Raw genomic sequence first — 19,891 nt, forward strand, 5'->3', positions numbered from 1 at the left:
TTGGGTTTTGGCCAGGTACTAGTGACCTGGATTGACCACCGTGAGAACGGGTTACTGGGCTTGATGGACCATTGGTCTGACCCAGTAAGGCTGTTTTTACGTGAACCAAGTGCAGGACCATTAAGCCAATGTAACATCACTGATGAGGTTGACTCTGTGGAATGAGGCATTATGACATCACAATCTCAGCCCTGGAATGTTGCTCTCATTGGGATTCAGGAATCTTGCTATTCTTTGAGATGCTGGAATATTGCTACTGCTTGGGTTTTGGCCAGGTACTAGTGACCTGGATTGGCCACACTTAGAACAGGCTATTGGGCTTGATGGATTCACTGGTCTGACCCAGTAAGGTTATTCTTATGTTCTTAATTCCCATGAGACACACTGAGGTGGAGGAGTGGAAAGTCTAGACGGGCTCAATGAAACATCATTGTCCAAGTCAAGCTCCTTCCTCATTTGCCACCCCCCTCCCCCCCTTTTACTAAGGTTTCTACCACAGCCCAGAGCGCTAAATTCTCCGACACGCATAGAATTCCAATGTGTGTCAGAGCAGCATCAGAGCATTTAGCATTTCAGGCCTTAGTAGAAACCTCTACCGCAGCATAGCAAATGAGGGCCTTTATTTTTTTTATTATTATTTATTTATTTTTAAATGACATTACTGATTGGAGTGTGTGGCGCAGTGGTTAAAGCTACAGCCTCAGCACCCTGACTTTAAGAATAAATGGGATACCCATGTGGGATCCCTACGAGGGTCAAGATAAGGAAATTGGGTCATTAGGGCATAGACAGGGGGTGGGTAAGCAGAGTGGGCAGACTTGATGGGCTGTAGCCCTTTTCTGCCGTCATCTTCTATGTTCTATGTTTCTATGTTTCTAAACCCACGCTGCTCCTTGTGACCCTGGGCAAGTCACTTAATCCCCCCATTGCCCCAGATACATTAGATAGATCATGAACCCGCCGGGACAGACAGGGAAAAATGCTTGAGTACCTGAATAAATTCATGTAAACCGTTCTGAGCTCCCCTGGGAGAACAGTATAGAAAATTAAATAAATAAATTATGTAGGTGGATCTCTAAATCACATAGGCTACTGGCAGTATTTACATTTTATAAATAAATAGTTGTCCTAAAGTTATCTAGAGAGCAGGATAAATATGCCTCTCCCCAGATAACTTCCAGCTCTACCCTTGCATCATCCCAGCGTTTTCCTGATGGTGCTGAAGAGGTCTGGGGGGGAGGGGGACAGGGGGCTTGGACCCTTTCATTTTTTTTGTTGTTGCTGATAATTTAAAAGTATAACCCCGATAAAGAATATGAGCTTGATTTCCAAAGGCAAACATCTGGCCTTAGCTGCTGTTTTGGGAGGATATTCAGTTTGGGTTGCCAGTTTTCCAATCAGAAAATCTGGACACCCCCCCCCAGGCGAGCCCACTACCGTCCATCCCTGCCCTGTAATGCTCGGTGTGGACTTTTTCCAGCACCTAATTGGAGTGCCATTTACTGGACCTGGAGTACCCAAGTGGCTGATTTGTTTGGGGGGGAGGGTTGGGTACCAAATGGTTGGGCACTATATTTTCCCCTCTGGTGCTCTCTGCCCTTCCCCCCTCCCCAAATTCAAAATATAAATAATTGGGTGACAGGTCAAAAGCGCGCTAGCGACAACCCAGCGCAGACAACTGAGCGCATGGCGGAAGTGTGCCGAAGGCGCCGAAGAAAGCAGTATTTTAAAGGGCTCTGATGGGGGTTTGTGTGGGGGGGAACCCACCCACACTTTACTTAACACCACACTTTACTTAACAGAGTTCGTGCCGGCGTTGGGGGGTGGTTTGGGGGGTTGTAAATCCCCGCATTATACTAAAAAAGAGGGAAAAAGTGAAGTTTTCAGTACAACCCCCCAAGCCCCCCACAACGCCGGCGCAATCTCTGTTAAGTAAAGTGGGGGGTTCCCCACCAACACCCCCCGTCGGAGCCCCTTAAAATAATGTTTTTCTTCAGTGCGCTTCCACCTTGCGCTCAGTTGTCTGCGTTGGGTTGTCGTCGCGCGCTTTTGTCTATGAACTGCCTTTCCGTATGGTTACCAGGAACTGTTTCTGGTCAGATAAATTGCTTGGAATATCAACCCCCATTGTATTCAATCATTATATTCTGTGAGATGTCGAGGTAGGCCTGAGAACGTTTCATATGAGAAAATAACTGTGGGACAGAACCTAACAGCTCCTGAGCTGGCCGCATGGAATAAAACCACCAGGCGGAGAGGTCTCTCTCTGTGGACCAGGCAGAAGTGAACTCAGAACTCAAGCTTTCAACATTCTTTGCGTATTTTTTTTAAGGTGTACTTACAAGATTAGGGGGGCATTTCTCAATATGAGCTACAATGGTTTCCGTCGGAAGTCTGACTAAAATGTAAGGCACAGAGCCATACAGGGCTATGTTGTTACCATCGAAAGTGATAATGCTCAGCTCGGACAGCACGGAGCAGAGGCCTAGGGAAAAAGCAGAATTTAATGTGTCAAGCATTATGGCATGGATGAGGGATAAGAGAACAATTTAAAGACATAATCAAAGGAGACGGATTTCAGTCAGAAAAGTTCCAAGCAGATCTGACATTCCGTAGAAATCTCCGCTTTCTGGTTTCCCAAGAATTCAATGTAGCTTTGGCCATAAAAGTCATTTGGCCTTTAAAAATGACTTCATCAAACCTGCGTATTCCGTCTAGATTGCCAAATCAAGTAGCGAATCCCTTTCAAAGAAGCTGATGTAGCTTAGATAATGGCAGCACACTTATCTATATAATAAAACTGTAGGCGGCGCATGCGCATTCTTATCGGCGTGCTTCCATGATCCGTATGTCCGTGGCCACCAATAGTGCAGCATGCCCCACGCTTACTATGGACCCACGCGCAGCTGAGTTCGGCACGGCGGTTTCCCCAGATAGGGGAAGTCGAACAACTCACTCCCGACGCGCAGCTGAGTTCGACAAGGCGGTTTCCCCAAATAGGGGAAGTGGAAAAACTCACTCCCGGCTCTCCTCGGCACGGCGGTTTCCCCAGATAGGGGAAGCCGAACAGCTCACTCCCACCTCGTGGTCCTGCGGCCGCTCCTGTTCACAGCGGCCTGCACGTCAACGACTCCCCCCCCCCATCCTCCTGCAACAGCTGATACCGCTCATGTTCAAAGCGGCCTGCAGAGGTTCGCGGCCGGCTGTAGCGAACCTCTCAGGCCGCTCTCCACGTGGTAGCACGTTCCCTCTGATGCGATCGTGTCAGAGGGAACATGCTACTGAGGTGGACAGCGGCCTGCGAGGTTCGCTACAGCCGGCCGCGAACATCAGCAGGCCGCTTTAAATAGGAGTGGCAGCGGTGGCAGAAACCATGGATGCAGGGAGGGGAAGAGGAAAAAGAAGGGCATGGAGCAGACAGGAAAGGGGGCTGTTTTGGTGGGAGGGTTGTGATGAGTGCAGACAGCAATCATGGGGGGGGGAACAGAAAGGGACCATGGAGCAGGTAAGCATTGCAGAATAGGGGGAGAGGGAAAGGGGCTGCTTTGGGGGGAAGGGTGTGCTGGGGGCAGACAGCAATCAGGTGGGGGAGGAACAGAAGGGGGCCACGGAGCAGGTAGGCATTGCAGAACAGGGGGAGAGGGAAAGGGAGCTGTTTTGACAAGCAGGGGGGCCAGGGAGACAGATAGAAAGAAAGACGGACAGACAGAGGACCAGGGAGACACACAGACACAAAGAATGACAGACAGACAGCGTCCAAGGAGAGAGAGAGACAAATTAAAAAAAAACAAAAAAACATACAGACATCTACTCTGGGCGGCGGGAGGAAGGCAGTACGGAGTGCTGCTGGAAGTGGCTGCTGGGAGGAGGGCTTCGAGCCACAGAAGACTGTCCACAAAGCCCTTGAGTTGGGCCAACCTCTCCTTCCTCACCGTCGCTGAAGAAGTTGCAGGGCCCGCTCCCTCTCGCGCTCTGAGCACTCACGATTGGCTGAAGGGTGTCGTGCAGATGCTGCAGGTACAGGAGGATGCTTTTGTTGGAGAGGTTTACTGGGGGCCAGACAGCTTTGCTCGGAGGGGGGGGAGAAGGGGAAGACATAAGGGGGCCATGGAGAGACAGTCAGGGAGAGGGGAAGGGGTATGCTGGGGGCAGACAACTTTGCTCTGGGGGGGTGGGGCAATGATACAAGGACACAGACACAGACACAAAGAATGACACACAGGGAGCCAGTGAGACAGACAGAAAGGAAGACATTCAGGCAGCGTCCAAGGAGAGACAGCCAGTGTCCAAGGAGAGAAAAACAAATAAACATAGACAGACAGACAGCGGTCAAGGGGAGAGAGAGAAAGAAAGAAAGAAAAACAGACACACACATCTATTCTAGCACCCGTTAATCTAACGGGCTTAAACACTAGTTGGTTATAATTGTTGTTAATTGGTGCTAATTAGCACTAATGATAGTTACAGTTTATTTCATTTACTGTATCGCTTAACCTGCAGAGATGTATTCCCTTCCGACTAAAGTTATCTGGGTTAAATCTGGGTGGACATATTGCTATTGTAACATTATTTGAATAATTTAATTATACAGTCTTTTGTGCATGAAAGAGGAGCAGGGCTTGGGTGTGATAACATGTGATGATCTTAAGGTGGCCAAACAGGTTGAAAAGGTGATGGCGAAAAGAAGGATGCTAGGGTGCATAGAGAGAGGTATGCCCAGTAGGAAAAAGGAGGTACTGATGCCCTTGTATAACACTCCGCGAGATATCAGCGAAGAGGAGAGGCGCCAGCGCCAGCGCCAGCTGACTGCTTACAAGACATGCCTCTCGCGGCCAGAGGCACGTCTTCTAGGCAGTCGGCTTGCACCGACGGCTCTCCTCCTCGCCGGCATCTCTTCTCCTCTCCCCGCACCTTTCCTCCTCCGGGATCTCCTACCGGCGAAGTGACAGATTCAGGGTCGCAGATGACTTCCGGCCGCAGCACCGGGTTTAGTATCTGCAGCACCGAAAGGTTTGCGGGACACTGTCATAAGGCTTTCTGCAGAACTCTGAAAGAGTGCAGTTTTCACATGTGACTTTATCTGAACTCAAGCAGAAACCTTTGCAGAAATATAGTAAAAAAAAAAAAAAAAATCTGGCCTTTGCACAAACAAATACAAAAAAAAAATGTAATAGTAATAAAAACTGCTACTACTTCTCTTGGAAGAGGTTATGATATCAATGTCTATGAGCTTACAAGGACACTCCCATTCTGGACAACAGTTGTCATTGTTGACTTGAACTGGCATCCCTCGAAAGCCACAGTAAGGCTTCTCCATGCTCTTATGACAATTTCTTGAAACGTTGTACAGCATCCATCCTGTATTAATGCACACGTACTGACTACATCCATCTAAAGGTTCCAGATACCTTGGCTGCCATAAAGAAAAGAGAACAAATTAATTTTGACCCAAGTTTTTATTTTTTATTCATAGTTTCAGATGTCTGATTGGCGCGGATCCCTCTAAGTTGACGCTTCAATATTGTGTTTTCAATCACTAGGGTTCCCTGGAATCCTGCAGTGTGTTCTTGTCCCTGTAAAGAAGTAGGTTAGAAGTAGAGGATGACACGGGGACAAATTTTCCCCCATCCCCGGGGGAACTCATTTTCCCGTCCCGACCCAGAGAGTTCTTTTCCTGTCTCTGCCCTATTCCCGCAAATTCCGTCCTCAGCTGAAACAAGCCTCAAACACTTTAAAATCGTAAGTGTTCGAGGCTTGTGCAATTAAGCCAGAGCTTACAGGAATGGGGCAGGGACAGTGACAAAACTCGTGGGGTCGGGATGGGGAAATCGCAGGGAAAAATTTGTCCCCATGCCATTCTCTAGTTAGAAGTAGAAAAAAAGGAAAATAGCACATTGAAGATTGATAAAACTGATCATACCAAGCATTCTGACAGGCTTGTAGAAACTAAAGTATGACTCATTGTGCCAAATGAAGCATTGTCGGCAGAAGGTGTTATCTTTACGGTCATTTCAGTATCTGTTGATGGAGCGAGTGTCCCATGAGGCAGTGCACCAGGGCGAGAGGAATCCGTTAAGGTAACGTTTCCCGATTCTGAAGTCTCCTCGAATTCTGGTTGTGTAAAACCTTGGAAAGGCTTTGTTTTTGGGGGTGGAAATTTAGACCAGTCGGATACTGTTATGTTGGTAACTTTAGAAGGGTACATTGGTTTCTCTGTTGAGAAGCTAGTCATGCTTGTAATTGAAGCTATCATATCCAAAGGTGTCGTCAACTGTGGTACAGATGTTTCATCAGCAACTGGTGCAGTTCTCCTGGTAGTTGCTATATGTTTTATCTCGGATACTCTAGAAGGTACCGTTTTTATTTCTTTTCTAGTCACAATTGAAGTAGTCATGGTACTGGTTGTCTCCAATGATATAGTACTTGATGCTTCCCGAGTACCAACTGTGTATAGCAAATCTACAAGAGTAGGTAATGTTATTTTTGAAGTATGTGTAGGTGTCTGAGAAGTTTGTTGAGTTAATACTGAAGAATGGGTTGTGTAAAGGTCAGTGGCATTTATGGTAGCAGAGGGGGATAAAGTAGTAGAAAATGAAAAACCTGTAGATTTTAACATGAGAGGAGCTAAAGTTGAGAAAGTGGTGCCAATAACTTGGTCTGTGCCTAGAGTTATAGATGGCATTGTGGAATGAGTGATTGATAATGAAGGCTGAGAAGTGGGGAAAGCTGAATATGAGGCTGTGGAGAATGTCGAAAGGCTCCCAACACTAATTCTAGGAATACTTGTAGAAACACGTGTGCTTTGAGGTAATGCATGACTTTTCGAAATGTCTGAAGAAGTGGCTACAAGTGCTGAATCTAGACTGCTCAGCAATCCTCCTGTTGTAAGAGCTTGAGGTACACCTGGTATCAAAGATGAAGTTATGTTTAAAGGTACTGTTGTTTGAAGAGTTATAGCAGAAGTTGAAGCAGGAGCTGGTTTTACTGTCGACAATAACATAGATGTGGTAGACATTAAAGAAATGTTTTTTACTGATAACGAAGAAGCAGTCTTGGACACCGTAAGTGGCCTATCTGAATACTCTGTTATTCTAGATATATTTCTAGTCAGTGGTGAAGTAGTTGGCAAGCTTATTGCTAAAGTAGATGGACTTATTGCAGATGTTGTAGTCCTAAGTGATTTTCGAGGTATTTCAAAAGCAGATGAAATTGGAAATGCAGTAACATTCAGCATAGATAGGGTATCTGCTGAACTCGTTCTTGTCATTATTTCTTTTGATATTTCAGAAATAGCTGGAACAGAAGGACTGGTGTAAAGAGCTGTAGAGGAACTCGTGTCATCACTAGTCACTTTGGGTTTTTGAGATGTCCGTGGAGGAGGCACCATGTGTGCTGAAAGAGGACCTGTGGAAGACCATGTTGTTCTTAATAAAGACACTTTAGTAGTAACTGGAGATAATAAACCAGATGAAGTTGACAAGCCTGTAAAAGGTGACCTTTCAGTTCCAAATATTGTAATAGGTTTCGGGAGAGTCATATGACTTTGTGTTGAGGATAAGGATGTATTCGGCAAAGAGGTTTCAATCAAAGAACTAGTCGCTCTTAACGTTTGAGATGTCACTTGGTTTGTCTGCAATGAGGAAAGTGTGAGGAGATGAGGAAGAATGGTTTTAGAAACTGTAGGTCTAGAAGTGTCCCAAAATGTGTGAGAAACTGCTGATGTGAGTGGAAAACTAGAGCTTGGGAGAACTTTAGTTTGAGTCAGAGTAAAGTTAGTTGATCTTGACAGCATAGTAGATAAGGATGGAATAACTGAACTGGGTGTAACAAATGTTGAACTTGTTTTGTCAGTTACTGAAGTAGATGTAGGTGGGACTGTGACCGATAGTGATGATGAGAGTATTGTTGTGGATTCCTGAGATGGCCTTTCAGTTCCTGAAATTCTTGTAGGTATTTCAGAAGTAGCAAAGACTAAACCTGAGCTTGAAGTTGCTAAAGTTGTAGATAAAATTGCAGGTCCTAATGGAGATGAAGTTGGCATTAAAGATGACACTGTTGATAAGGTAGGATGGCCCAGTAGAAGACTTGATGTATTAAGAGTCAGAATGGATGCTGAAGGGATGGTCATGGCTGTTAATGCTGGTGTTTTCGGAGTAGCAGGAACTTTTGTTGAAGATATGTCTGCTACATGTAGAGTAGGACTTGTTCTGTGGGTTATTGTAGAAGACTTCATAGTGCCTGGAAATGGTGAGGAAGGATAACTTAAAAAGGTGGTTGCATTTGGTGACTCCAGTGTACGAATACTAGTTGATAGAGTCTGTAAGGTAGCATTTACTCCTCTTAAGGTTGTATATCTTGTTTTGGTTATCTTTGCAATAAGACTTGTAGGAGTTGGCACAATCCCTGTCTTTCCTTCGGTAGTTTCAATGAAAGGTATGGTGTGAGGAGTTCGCTCTGCAATAATCGTGGCATGAGATGTTGATATCGTGGGCTTTGTTTTCAGAGGTTTTGTTCCAGCTGTTGCTTCTGGGGTTGTCAAGGGAATGCCTGTAAAACATATATTTAATTGCTATGAATATAGAACATAAAAAGAGAGAACAAAATCATATCTATGGACATTCTGACAATAAAATAAGGGCTTCCTGTCTCCACTTCCGAAGGACACAATTTTTCAGAATTATTTCATTGTCTATAAAGGTGAGATAACTTGAATAAAATCATAATTTAAATGCCTCTGTCAGGACTTAATCTTACAACTGAAAACTAACTACGGTAGCCCTTCTCTAACATCAGTCATTGGTTTACATTCATGCAGAAGGTCCAGAAACTCCAGTGTAACTAGGGCTAACCCAGCCTATAGTTAAGCATAGTTTAAGGATAGATACCATGGTATATTCTTTTGTATGTTAACTTCACATGACACTGTATGATTAAGCTATGCTGCATTCAAATATTTGTCCAGATCTGATGGACCATACGGTCTTTATCTACAATATATGACTAATAAAAATGAAATGAAATGACTGAGGTATTTTATAAATTGAAGTATCGATTTCAGTCTTTCCATGGAAATAATGAAATAAGGATCACTCAGATATACTGCTAAAGCACAAAGCAGAAGATTTTCAAAAATCATAGGCTTGCATTTTTAACTATCCCTCACACACTCAGCCTTCTTGCCTTGGCACCTACTTGTAAGGCCTTTGGACAAACCTCTGCTTTGTGCTTCATTTGCCCAGGGCCACTGTCATGAATGCTGGAGCCCATCATAAATATTTGAGGGCGGGTCCCAAGGCACACTGGCAGACTGTATCTTTTTCATCATCAAAGAGGCTTGGAGCATCTGATATTGGGGGCCCATGGCAATTACCTTTTTTCACCTCCCTAGCACCAACCCTGCCTTTGCTGAAAGCAAAGGCTGAACGTGGAAATCTTCCATTGGATTTTCAAAATTTGCTGGCACTGAAATAAACTTCCCAGCTGGCTCCTTGAAATTTCATGCATTTATCACATAAGCCGCTATCTTCAATGGATCTTCCCTTCCTTGGTATTTTTATTCTTGTTTAAAAAAAAAAAAATTATTACTTTTTACGTTTTCTTATATATTTAAGTTAATTTAAATATAACTTATCTTATCATGGAGTGCCCCTCCTGACATGTCCATGTTTCAATTGTCCTTCTTCAGGGTTGAGGCTCCTCCAACATCTAAGCAGAATTGTTCGAATTAATGGGATACCAGCTATGCTCCACAACTCTTAATTGAACAAATGTTTAAAAAAACACGAATAGAAATACCAAGGAAGGGATGATCCAATGAAGACAGCGGCTTATGTGATAAATGCATGAAATTTCAAGAAGGAGCCAGCTGAGGATCTGGAAATAATCATCTGATGAGAGGAGGAATGGTTATATGATTTGACATAATCTAATCCCCTCGATGTTATAGCCAAGTGTTAGTGATCCGAGGGCATGGAAACAAGAGCATTTAATCCTCAACACACAGTTAGCAGGAAAACGAGAAGCTGGTAGAGGTGGAGTACTTACAATCTTCCGGATATACACACTTTAGTGTGACTTCATCTAGAATCATGTTCTTAGGACAGTGCGGTAAGCATCCCTCTACCCTTCATGCAAACAAAAGGTCAAATGAATAAGGGGTAACAACTACATCTCATTAGTGTATTTAAAAAAAAATTGGAAAAATCTGATGGAATCAACTGTGTTAGCATTTCTTCATTCTTTTATTTTAATTTAAAACCATCTGTCCAAAATTATGCTCAAGGGGGTAAATAAGAAATATATTTAGAGGGGCATTTTCGATAGGACGTCTGAGTTTGGATGAGTTTGGGAAAGACGTCAAGAAAACCAGTAGAGAAAATATCCATTCTCAAAACAGCTAGACGTCTATCTTCAAAATGGCCTACATAGATGTTTTGGTCTTTAGTACGTCTACCTTTTGTGATCATTCTCAAATATAAATATGTCCACATGAAAAAAGAAAGTTTTTGTCTAGGCATTCTTATCAAACCAGACAGCTGAGCTCCCTCAAAATTTGTCCCCATGTCATTCTCTACTCTTAACACTGCATTGCCCCAGGTACCATAGTTTGATTGCGAGCCCGCCAGGACAGATACCTGAATGTAAACTGCTTCACACAAAAGTGGTATATAAGAAATACAGTTAATATTTACAACAACATAAGAAAGAAACTGTGGGTACTTTGGGGTTACTTCCAAAGCTAAATATCCAGTTCTCTTTTGTTTTCTAATAACTGTTTTAAAATATTTTTTTTAAGCAGAACTAAAAATCATTCCCATCTTGAATTAAAATCTTTCACTAATCACTTTCTAGATCGGCAGCACAAATCACTGCAGAATCTCGACTTACGGTGGAAGAAATTTGCAGGCGGCTGCTTCTGGATCATTGCATGTTTTAACACAGGGACTGGCACAAGGTTCGTATCTCCACTCGCACATCCTCCTATAAGGGACAGCTGCAGTGATTTCTGTTAACACGAAATATGTAAAAGCAAAACAAACGTTATCAACACTAAGTCCCCTTTTTATCAAACCATGGTAATAATAATAACTTTATTTTTGTATACCGCCATACCCAGGGAGTTCTAGGCGGTTCACATCAATTAATCAGATTTACAAGCAACAAAGTCGTTAAGTTTAGCATGAAAGGAATGTACAAGTCCTTGGAGTTAACAGGTTGGGAATGAACAATAAGAAGGAGTAAGAGTAGAGGTCAGATCATTGGTGGAAGGGGTGAGAGAAGTGGAAGAAAGGGATGGGGCTCTGTCTGTGGAATAAATGAGTTTTGAGTAGTTTTCTAAAGTCGAGGTAGGTGGGGGTCATTTTTACCACAGGCCGGCAAGATAAATGTGCTGATGCTCATGCGGTAAAAACCTGTACTGTGGTTTGATAAAAGGGGCCCTAAAGGCTGTACTGGAAGAAACATATGGGCAGAACAGAGAGGCAGTGGTGTAGTAAAGTAGGGGGGGGAGCAGATGGCCCTGGGCACTGTATTGGTACAGGCATTGATACCTCTCCTCCCCGACATGCCTTCACTTCCCCCCGTACCTCTAGCTATTCACAGGCGCGAGCAGCAAGCTGCTGCTTGAGAAGGACTCACTCTCCCTCTGACATCACTTCATAGTTCTGCAACCAGGAAGTGACATCAGAGGGAGAGCCAAGGCTGGCACGGGCAGTAAGCTGGAGATGCTGCTCACGCCAAGGAAGTTAACGAGGTATGGGGGGAAGGGAAGGGGTGAATACAGTAGAGGGAAAGGAGCAGGAGCGGAGAAGAGGGTGGGGAGGTGCCACCGTCCCGGGTGCCTCCCACCCTCGCTACGCCTTTGCTTGCTTAATGCAGCTCTGTCAAAAATTAGTTCATTGCAGCACTCTTTAATCATAAAAAGAGTGGCTTTTGAGCAAGAAATATAAAGCTATCTGCTTCAGTTAAAGGATCTTTTCCTATAATTAGCAAATAACATTGCTGTTTTCCCACAAAAAATAGAAGGGTTTGCATGCAATATCTTTGTATTTATATGCAGTATTTATATGCAATATCTTTGTATTTATATGCATTTTGAGCTTAGAGCAAAAATAAAAACCCTATTAATGGGAGATGCTAAGGACCTGATTCTATAAATGATGCCTACATTGTACGCACCACTAACCGCAGTTGTCAATTAGCCACTAGGCACCAATTATAGAATTAGCGGACTTAGGTGCTGCTAGATGTCCTACACATAGATGCTGCTCCATTAGGTCAGCTTTTCCCCTTGCCTACTTTGGAGGCATCTATGTTGGACGTCTAACGATGCCTAGCTCAACAACGCCAATTATCCACCCCCTAACCACACCTACTTTTTGAGATAAGCATCCTTAGGCTTGGGAGGGCACCTCCACTTATGCGTCGCTAGGCGTCCTATGAGTTTGGCGCCAAACTCTTAAATTGTTTAATTAATGGCTCTTTTTTTTTGGGGGGGGGGGCAGGCTGAAAATAAGCGCATTCAATTAACGAATCTGGTCCTTTAAGCTTTTTTCATTTTTCTTTTTGCAATTAGCAAGACAGGCTTTGACAGCTCCAATAATATCCTATGGAAATGATATTCATTGATAGTCGTGGAGGAATATGGACAGGTCATACATGCATACTACCTCAATGTGAAACAACTGTCTCACGCATATTCATCAGAGCTAGCTGAATAGTCTGAAAACTTGACTTATTTGCAGATCTTAGAGACTAGTTCCATACTTACTAACGAGATTGTATACCACATACCTTCAATACTAAAGCTACTGGACTGCTTGAACTCTTCCGAGTTATCATATTTTGACACTTTGACCTCAGAAGCCGTGACAATGATGAAGAAACCTTTTCTGCTGTGTAATTCAAACGTGCTGTAGCCTGGAATCCAGAGGTTCTGGTGGTGGAAGAATGTGGCTCGCCGACGAAAGGCCAGCTTAGCCTCCCACTGCTCCAAGCTAACAGATTCATTCTCGTGGACGTACAGAAAGTAATTTGGTCTTTCAGCAGATTCCAAGGAGACAAGCGATAATGCTGTTTAAAAACACAAACACCAATAAAAGAAAGTAGGGGGCGGACCAACTGGCTTATTATAAAAAGAAGTGATTTAAAAAAAGAAACCAAAAGGAATGGAAAACAGCCAGAGTTTATTAGTTATGGAAAGGAATAGACATGCAAGTGCCTATTTTAGGTTTCCAAATAGAAAATATTTAAAAGACGGACTCAATGAAGTGCCATGTTTCAGCGTGACTGTCTGCATCAGGAGTCGCAAATATCTAAAAACCACAAATAAAATATATATATATACTCGTAAAAATTGTATGTGAAATTCTAGTTATAGAATTCTAGCACAAGTTCACAATTATGCACCTAATTTAGGCAAGAGACTCCCCCACCCCCACACGCTCCTACCCTGCCCCTTTCTGCTATGCGCACACTAGTTCCCTTCCCCCATACCTCTGTAACAATCCTGGTGCGAGCAGCAATCTCCAAGCTGCTGTTTTGCCATCATCGGCTCTTCCTCTGATGTCACTTCCTAGGCGCGGGTCCAGGAAGTGACATCAGAGGAAGAGCCAACGCTAGTGTGACAGCAGCTTGGGTGTTGCTGCTTGCACTAGGAACATTACAGAGGTACGGGGGTGGGGGAAGGGAAAAGGCACATATGTGCAGCAGTGGGGGGCGGAAAGAAGGATAAGTGCCTGTGCCATCATCAAGACGGCACATGGGGCATACTGCCCCCCCCCCCCCTATACTACGCCACTGGGTAAAAATATTGTCAGTGCTTCTACATTTTCACAGCTCTCCCTCTCTCCTTGAGTGCCATGGTAAAGGCTGTGCTCTTTGCCTATTAGGGTTCCTCATTTCTGAGGCAGGAGATCGATTGTTCAGCTCATTCAAACGACCATCATTAAGAACATTGGAGAACTCGTAAAAGGCCTCTCCAGACATGGCATGGGCAGTCATAAGATTTTGGCCCAGATTCTCTCTATGGCGCCAATATCAGTGGCTGCCTAAAATGCGGCCACTGATCGCGTGTCAATCACCTGACAGCGCCATACAAAGAATTGCACCTCCAGGAAAGATAGTGCCGGAAATGTAGGCCAGGGTTTTCCAGGCCTACATTTCCGGCGCCCATCTTTGGCGTGAATTGTGCCAAAATAGGCACCTTAGGCTGCCTAGCACCACTTCCGGTGTTAGCCACGCCCACAGTGGTATTAGGTGGCCTAGGTGCGATTCCAGTGCCAATTTTTTAGGTGTCAATGAGCGCCTTGAAACTTACTTAAAAATGTTGGTTGAACTGCGTTTTTTACTGAGTTTGGGTGCTTACCGGCACCAATAAAATCAGCACTGGTTCGAGATCCAGGTCTTTATGTCATTTGGAAGGAATAAATGCTTTTGCTCAAAGTTAGACATGAACTAACAAATTCTATAAAATCCACTTAAAGTTAGATATCTACGTTGGCATGCCTAGCCAACGTAGGCACCTAACTTAATTGATAGGCTTAATCGGTGTTGATAATCAGCACTTAACATTTCAGAATTGGCTTTAATTGGACTTAATTGAAAACTAGGCACTTAACTCGAAAAACATGACTCTATAAAAAGTTAAGCTCTGGAATGCGTTGCCAGAGGATATGGTAAGAGTGGATAGCGTAGCTGGTTTTAAGAAAGCTTTGGACAAGTTCCTGGAGGAAAAATCCAGTCTGTTATTGAGAAAGACATGGGGGAAGCCACTGCTTGCCCTGAATCGCTAACATGGAATGTTGCTACTCTTTGAGATTCTAGAATCTTGTTACTCTTTGGGATTCCGGAATCTAAGTACTCCCTTGGGATTCTGAATGGAATGTTGCTACTCCTTGGGTTTTGGCCAGGTACTAGTGACCTGGATTGGCCACCGTGAGAACGGGCTACTGGGCTTGATGGACCATTGGTCTGACCCAGTAAGGCTATTCTTATGTTCTTAGACACCTAGTCCAAAGCGCCTACCTAATAATAGATGTGGTTAAGAGTGGATCATGGACGTGTTTTCGAGTTAGGCACCGTCAGGCACCTAACTTAGGCGCAGGTATTTAGACGAAGAAAACCCTGGCATAAATAGGGTCCACCTAATGCTAGGTGGTGCTAAGCGCGATTCTCTAAAGTGCGCCTAGCTTTTACAGAATCATTTTAAGTGCCTCGTTAGTTATCGCCTACATTTTAGGCATAGAATTGACCTGAAATGCACACTAAGCTAATATTCAGTAAAGGTCGGTCCAAAGAGAGCGCCCTTTACAGAATACTACCTTAGACTGCATCACGTCAGCGCTACCGTTGGGTGTCATTTACATAATCTAGCCCATGTTTGTAGGCTCAGTTGTACACACATTTGCAACAGGCACCCTGGTCTCTCAAAACAAATACACCCTGTTTTCGTTAGGGTTACCAGATTTGTTCAAGAAACCCCCCCCCCCCCCCACACACACACCTCATCTCCTCCTTCCCCAAGTCCGGGCCACATCTGGAGGGAATGTGAAGTCATCACATCATACCCGTGCATGCGTGGAGGCCCTCCAGATACGGCCCAGTGCTCGGGGCCTTCCAAAACCTGGACAAACTGCCAGGTTTTGAAAATCCTTCCGGGCACCCAGTCAGTCCTCCAAAAAGAGGACCTGCTCATGTTTTCCTGGATGTCTATTAACCCTAGTTTTCGTCAAGTGATAAAACACTAACTTTCATGGCTTTTCTGCTTTTTTTTAATATTCGACGCTCCCATATCATTCCAAAGAAATGGCCATTAGGCATACTTACAGAGATCTTTATCTTTGTAAAGGCCTGGAGTTATCATGAAATAAAACAAGACGTTTCTCTGTGCGCTGATCCTCGGCAAGGGAAATATCTTCCTGCTTGTAACATTGGCCCCTAAAACGGCATCACTTTGACCGTAACTTGCCAGGATGTAGGGCCCTTCTCCAAGCCCTGACAAAGGAAAAATAGTAAAAAACTTAGGCAGAATGACGCTGGATGAAAGAATGCCTCAAAACTATTTTATAGGCTCAGTGGAGGTTGACAGCATTCCTTCCAGCACATTCAATAATTCTTGCAAATAGGGCCACTTTAAATGATTAATGTGTGTTGGTTCCAAAACTCGTAATGTATGCATAGTGGGTTCATAGACAACGGCGCGAAAGACAAAAGCGCGCGCCGACAATTGAGCGCAGCGCGCGCCACCACGTCGCTCTAAATTACAGTTTTTAGGGGCTCCAACGGGGGGTTTTGTTGGGGAACCCCCCCCCAGTTTACTTAATAGACATCGCGCCGGCATTATGGGGGGTTTTGGGGGATTGTAACCCTCCACATTTTACTGTAAACTGAACTTTTTCCCTAAAAACAGGGAAAAAGTGAAGTTTTCAGTAAAATGTGGGGGGTTACAACCAGTGTTCCCTCTAAGCTGCGCTGGCGTGCGCTGGCGCACAAAATATTACATCCAGCGCACAAGTTTCACGTCACAGCGCACGGCGGGCAGGGCGGCGAGAGGAGAATCGGGCGAGTTGGCTCATAACTTGCTGGCGCCCGATATTTGTAGCGCACAGCGAAAAAAATTTTGCTCACAACACCCGCCCGCTTAGAGGGAGCACTGGTTACAACCCCCCACACCCCCCACAATGCCCCCACAACGCGGCGCGATGTCTATTAAGTAAAGTGGGGGGTTCCCCCCCCCACGCCCCCCTGTCGGAGCACTAAAAACAGTAATTTAGAGCGGCGCAGTGGTGCGCGCTGCGCTCAATTGTCTGGGCGCGCCTTTGTCCTGGCGCGCTTTTGACCTGACACCGCATAATGTGACCATATGGCTCCAGAAAAAAGGGGACGGATTGAGACATCCGGGTTTTACTTCCATTGAAAGCAACCAAGATGTCTCAATCTGTTCTCCTTACTTCCATTGCTTTCAATGGAAGTAAAACCCGGATGTCTCAATCCATCCGCTTTTTTCTGGAGCCATATGGTCACACTATAGTATGCAGAAAATCAGTTATTGGTTTGACTTATTATGTGGCTCTTCAATAAGAAATGGAAAAAGAAACATTTGATACACCGGACTTAAATGGAAGAGAGTGCCCATGCTTTTAGGGCTGGATTCTACAAACAGCGCCGTTAACTGCAGCCGCCATTCACATGCTCAGCATCCAACGGTGACATTTCTAGAATCGTGGCTTCGTGAAAGGTAAGCACCGGAAATGTAGGCCAGGGTTTCAAAGGTCGACATTTCCGGCACCTTCCTTTCATGAGAATGACAGCTATGAAGGTGCTTTATGATGTGTAGCGCTGCATCCGGCGTTAGCCACGCCTACGGTGGCATGAGACATCATAAAGTGCCTCAATAAATGGGAGAATGATGGCCATTTGGGAGGTACCCTTAGGCGCCTCCATTTAAAAAAAAAAAAAAATTGGCTTCAAATGATGCAGTCAATTACCGCGCCATTTATCACCAATTTAAAAAAAAAAAAATGAAATTAGACTGCGTTAGGATGCCTAACGCCGCCTAACTTAGAGAGCCATTACTAGAATCAAGGCCTTAGGGACTCACTTCCCTGTATCCATACATACTCCCCATTCCTGGTCCAATTTTCCTTGTTAGAGAGGTGGAGGAGAGACTGTACAAGCCCAGGAATCTCTCTCCTCTGCATTGATGCAGATTAGCCTTCATGTTCCCTCAAGACCAATATAAATCTCCTTCTTTTGGTAGGGATGAATGGCATGTACACATATCATGGGAGACTGAAATTACGTGAACTTTCCTGGAAGATGTTTCAACAATCACAAGAAATATTAACTCGTCTATAGTCGGGGGTCATGGCTCACATTCCATATGGGCCTTGATTTCCTGAGTAGCCATTAAATCATTTTTTATTTGGATAAAAATGTACAGGGATTGTTTTTGTCTAGGCTTAATTATTGCAATTCTTTGTATCTTGGTACATCTACAGTAAGGGTTAAGACATTGCAATCAGTGCAAAATGCAACTGCTCATTTGGTGATGGGGGTACAGAGTTACCATATTTTGAAAAAGAAAACCCCAGACACATAAACCCGCCCTGTTCTGCTTCCAGTCCTGCCCTGTTCCGCCTCCGGCTCTGGCTCCACCCCAGTCTCACCATGATCCGTCCCCAGTCCAGCTCCTGGCAAGCCTCCCCTCTTCTACAACCAGCTCTGGCCGCGTCTGGAAGGCCTGGAGCATGCGCGGATTTTTGCAACGTCATCCGCGCATGCTCAGAGGCCGTCTAGATGCAGCCAGAACCGGTCAGGGCTTTCCAAAACCCGGACATCTCCGGGATTTCCCGGATGTCTGGTAACCTTAGGTGTAGAAAACAGTGCGTATTACTCCTGCATTAAAGCAGCTTCATTGCTCACCGGTATATCGGACTCAACACAAGGTTTTGTCTTATAATTCAACAAACATCGTATGCTCCTACATCATTGTATTTTAAAGACTGGTTGAAGGTATATTATAGGGTTACCATATGACTCCAGGAAAAGGACGGATTGAGGCATCCGGGTTTTACTTCAAGTTTCAAGTTTAATATTTCTCTTGATTAATCGCTTAATCAAATTCTAAGCGATGAACAATTAAAATACATTCAATAAAAGACAATACAATACAAACTTTAAATAATAACATTGGGTTAAAGACTAATACATCATTCTCATAACATAAGCCCTAGAATTAAATCCCGGATGTCTCAATCCGTCCTTTTTCTGGAGCCATACAGTAACCCTATGTATTGTCCTAGTAGAACTTTAAGATCAGAGCATGATATGCTGTTATCTCAGGAGAAAATTGTGAAAATACATTATGTTAGTACATGGGCCTCTACAGTCGCTGGAGCGCGGTTGTGGGATCGATTACCTGGTTTGGTACGTCAATGTAGTGCTAGATAAGCGTTTAAGAGGATGTTGAAAAAAACTCAGCTCTTTGCAAGGGCATTTATTTTGCCTGCTTGGCACGTTATGAGATTCGAGGGCACTGAGTGACGTGTACTTTGACTGCTGTGTTCAGTCAAGAGGATTGTTCGGTTTAATATGTTAATTTTATTATTTATGGTCCGAGGCTTCCTCCCTCACCCCCACCCCCGCTCCTCTCCTTGCCACGCACGTGCGCCCCTCGCCTTCCCCCGTTCCTTTTTTATTTCCCCGGCGTGAGGTTGCTGCCCGCGTCGGCATCGGCGCTCTCTCCAACATCACTTCCGGGACCCGCGCCTAGGAAGTGGCATCAGAGGGTGAGCCGACACCGACGTGGGCACGCTGCTCACGCCAGAGAAGTTAAAAAAGTTACGGGGAAAAGTAAGGGGGCGCATGCGCAGCAGAGGGGGTTGTGGGGGAGGGGTGCCACCACCCCAGGCGATGCTAACCCTTACTATGCCACTATGTATGGGTTTTGAGAAACGCCTAGGGATTTAGGTGGTGTATACATTTTTAAAATAAACAAACAGATAAATGACCCCCCTCTATTATTTTATTTATTGGGTGTACAGTGCTCCCCTGAAATTCGCGGGGGTTCCGTTCCAGGAACACCCGTGAATTTTGAAAAACCACGAATACGGTTTTTCAGCTGATCGAAGGTAGGAGAGGGCAGCTGGGGCGCCGGCGGATGCTTAAATTGTACTTACAAAGCCGGGCACATTTTCCAACCGCCTCTTCCTGGTACTAAAGTCATGGTTACACCAATCAGGAGCTGCTTTGATACACCAGATAGCGTGTCAAAGCAGCTCCTGATTGGTGTAACCATGAGTTTAGTACCGGGAAGAGGCAGTCAGAAAATACCACAAATTACTGAGTCCGCGATTTGCGAAACACGAATTCACAGGGGTTTACTGTACGT

At 44.7% G+C, this 19,891-nt stretch overlaps 1 protein-coding gene across 3 annotated transcripts in view; it reads right to left on the reverse strand.

Moving 5' to 3' along the window:
• The window catches only part of OTOGL (otogelin like), a 197,852-nt gene that overhangs the window by 48,369 nt on the left and 129,592 nt on the right, over positions 1–19,891 (reverse strand). For all 3 annotated transcript variants that reach the window (XM_033952626.1, XM_033952625.1, XM_033952624.1), the window contains exons 32-38: positions 15,826–15,993; positions 12,793–13,071; positions 10,888–11,005; positions 10,045–10,124; positions 5,921–8,547; positions 5,236–5,413; positions 2,343–2,485 (exon numbers count right to left, since the gene is read on the reverse strand). In XM_033952626.1, the coding sequence (XP_033808517.1) occupies positions 2,343–2,485; positions 5,236–5,413; positions 5,921–8,547; positions 10,045–10,124; positions 10,888–11,005; positions 12,793–13,071; positions 15,826–15,993 (3,593 nt within the window). The remainder of the gene's footprint in view (positions 1–2,342; positions 2,486–5,235; positions 5,414–5,920; positions 8,548–10,044; positions 10,125–10,887; positions 11,006–12,792; positions 13,072–15,825; positions 15,994–19,891) is intronic.

The sequence above is a fragment of the Geotrypetes seraphini genome, chromosome 7 (assembly GCF_902459505.1).
Source record: "Geotrypetes seraphini chromosome 7, aGeoSer1.1, whole genome shotgun sequence".
In the NCBI taxonomy this organism is placed as follows: Eukaryota; Metazoa; Chordata; class Amphibia; order Gymnophiona; family Dermophiidae; genus Geotrypetes; species Geotrypetes seraphini.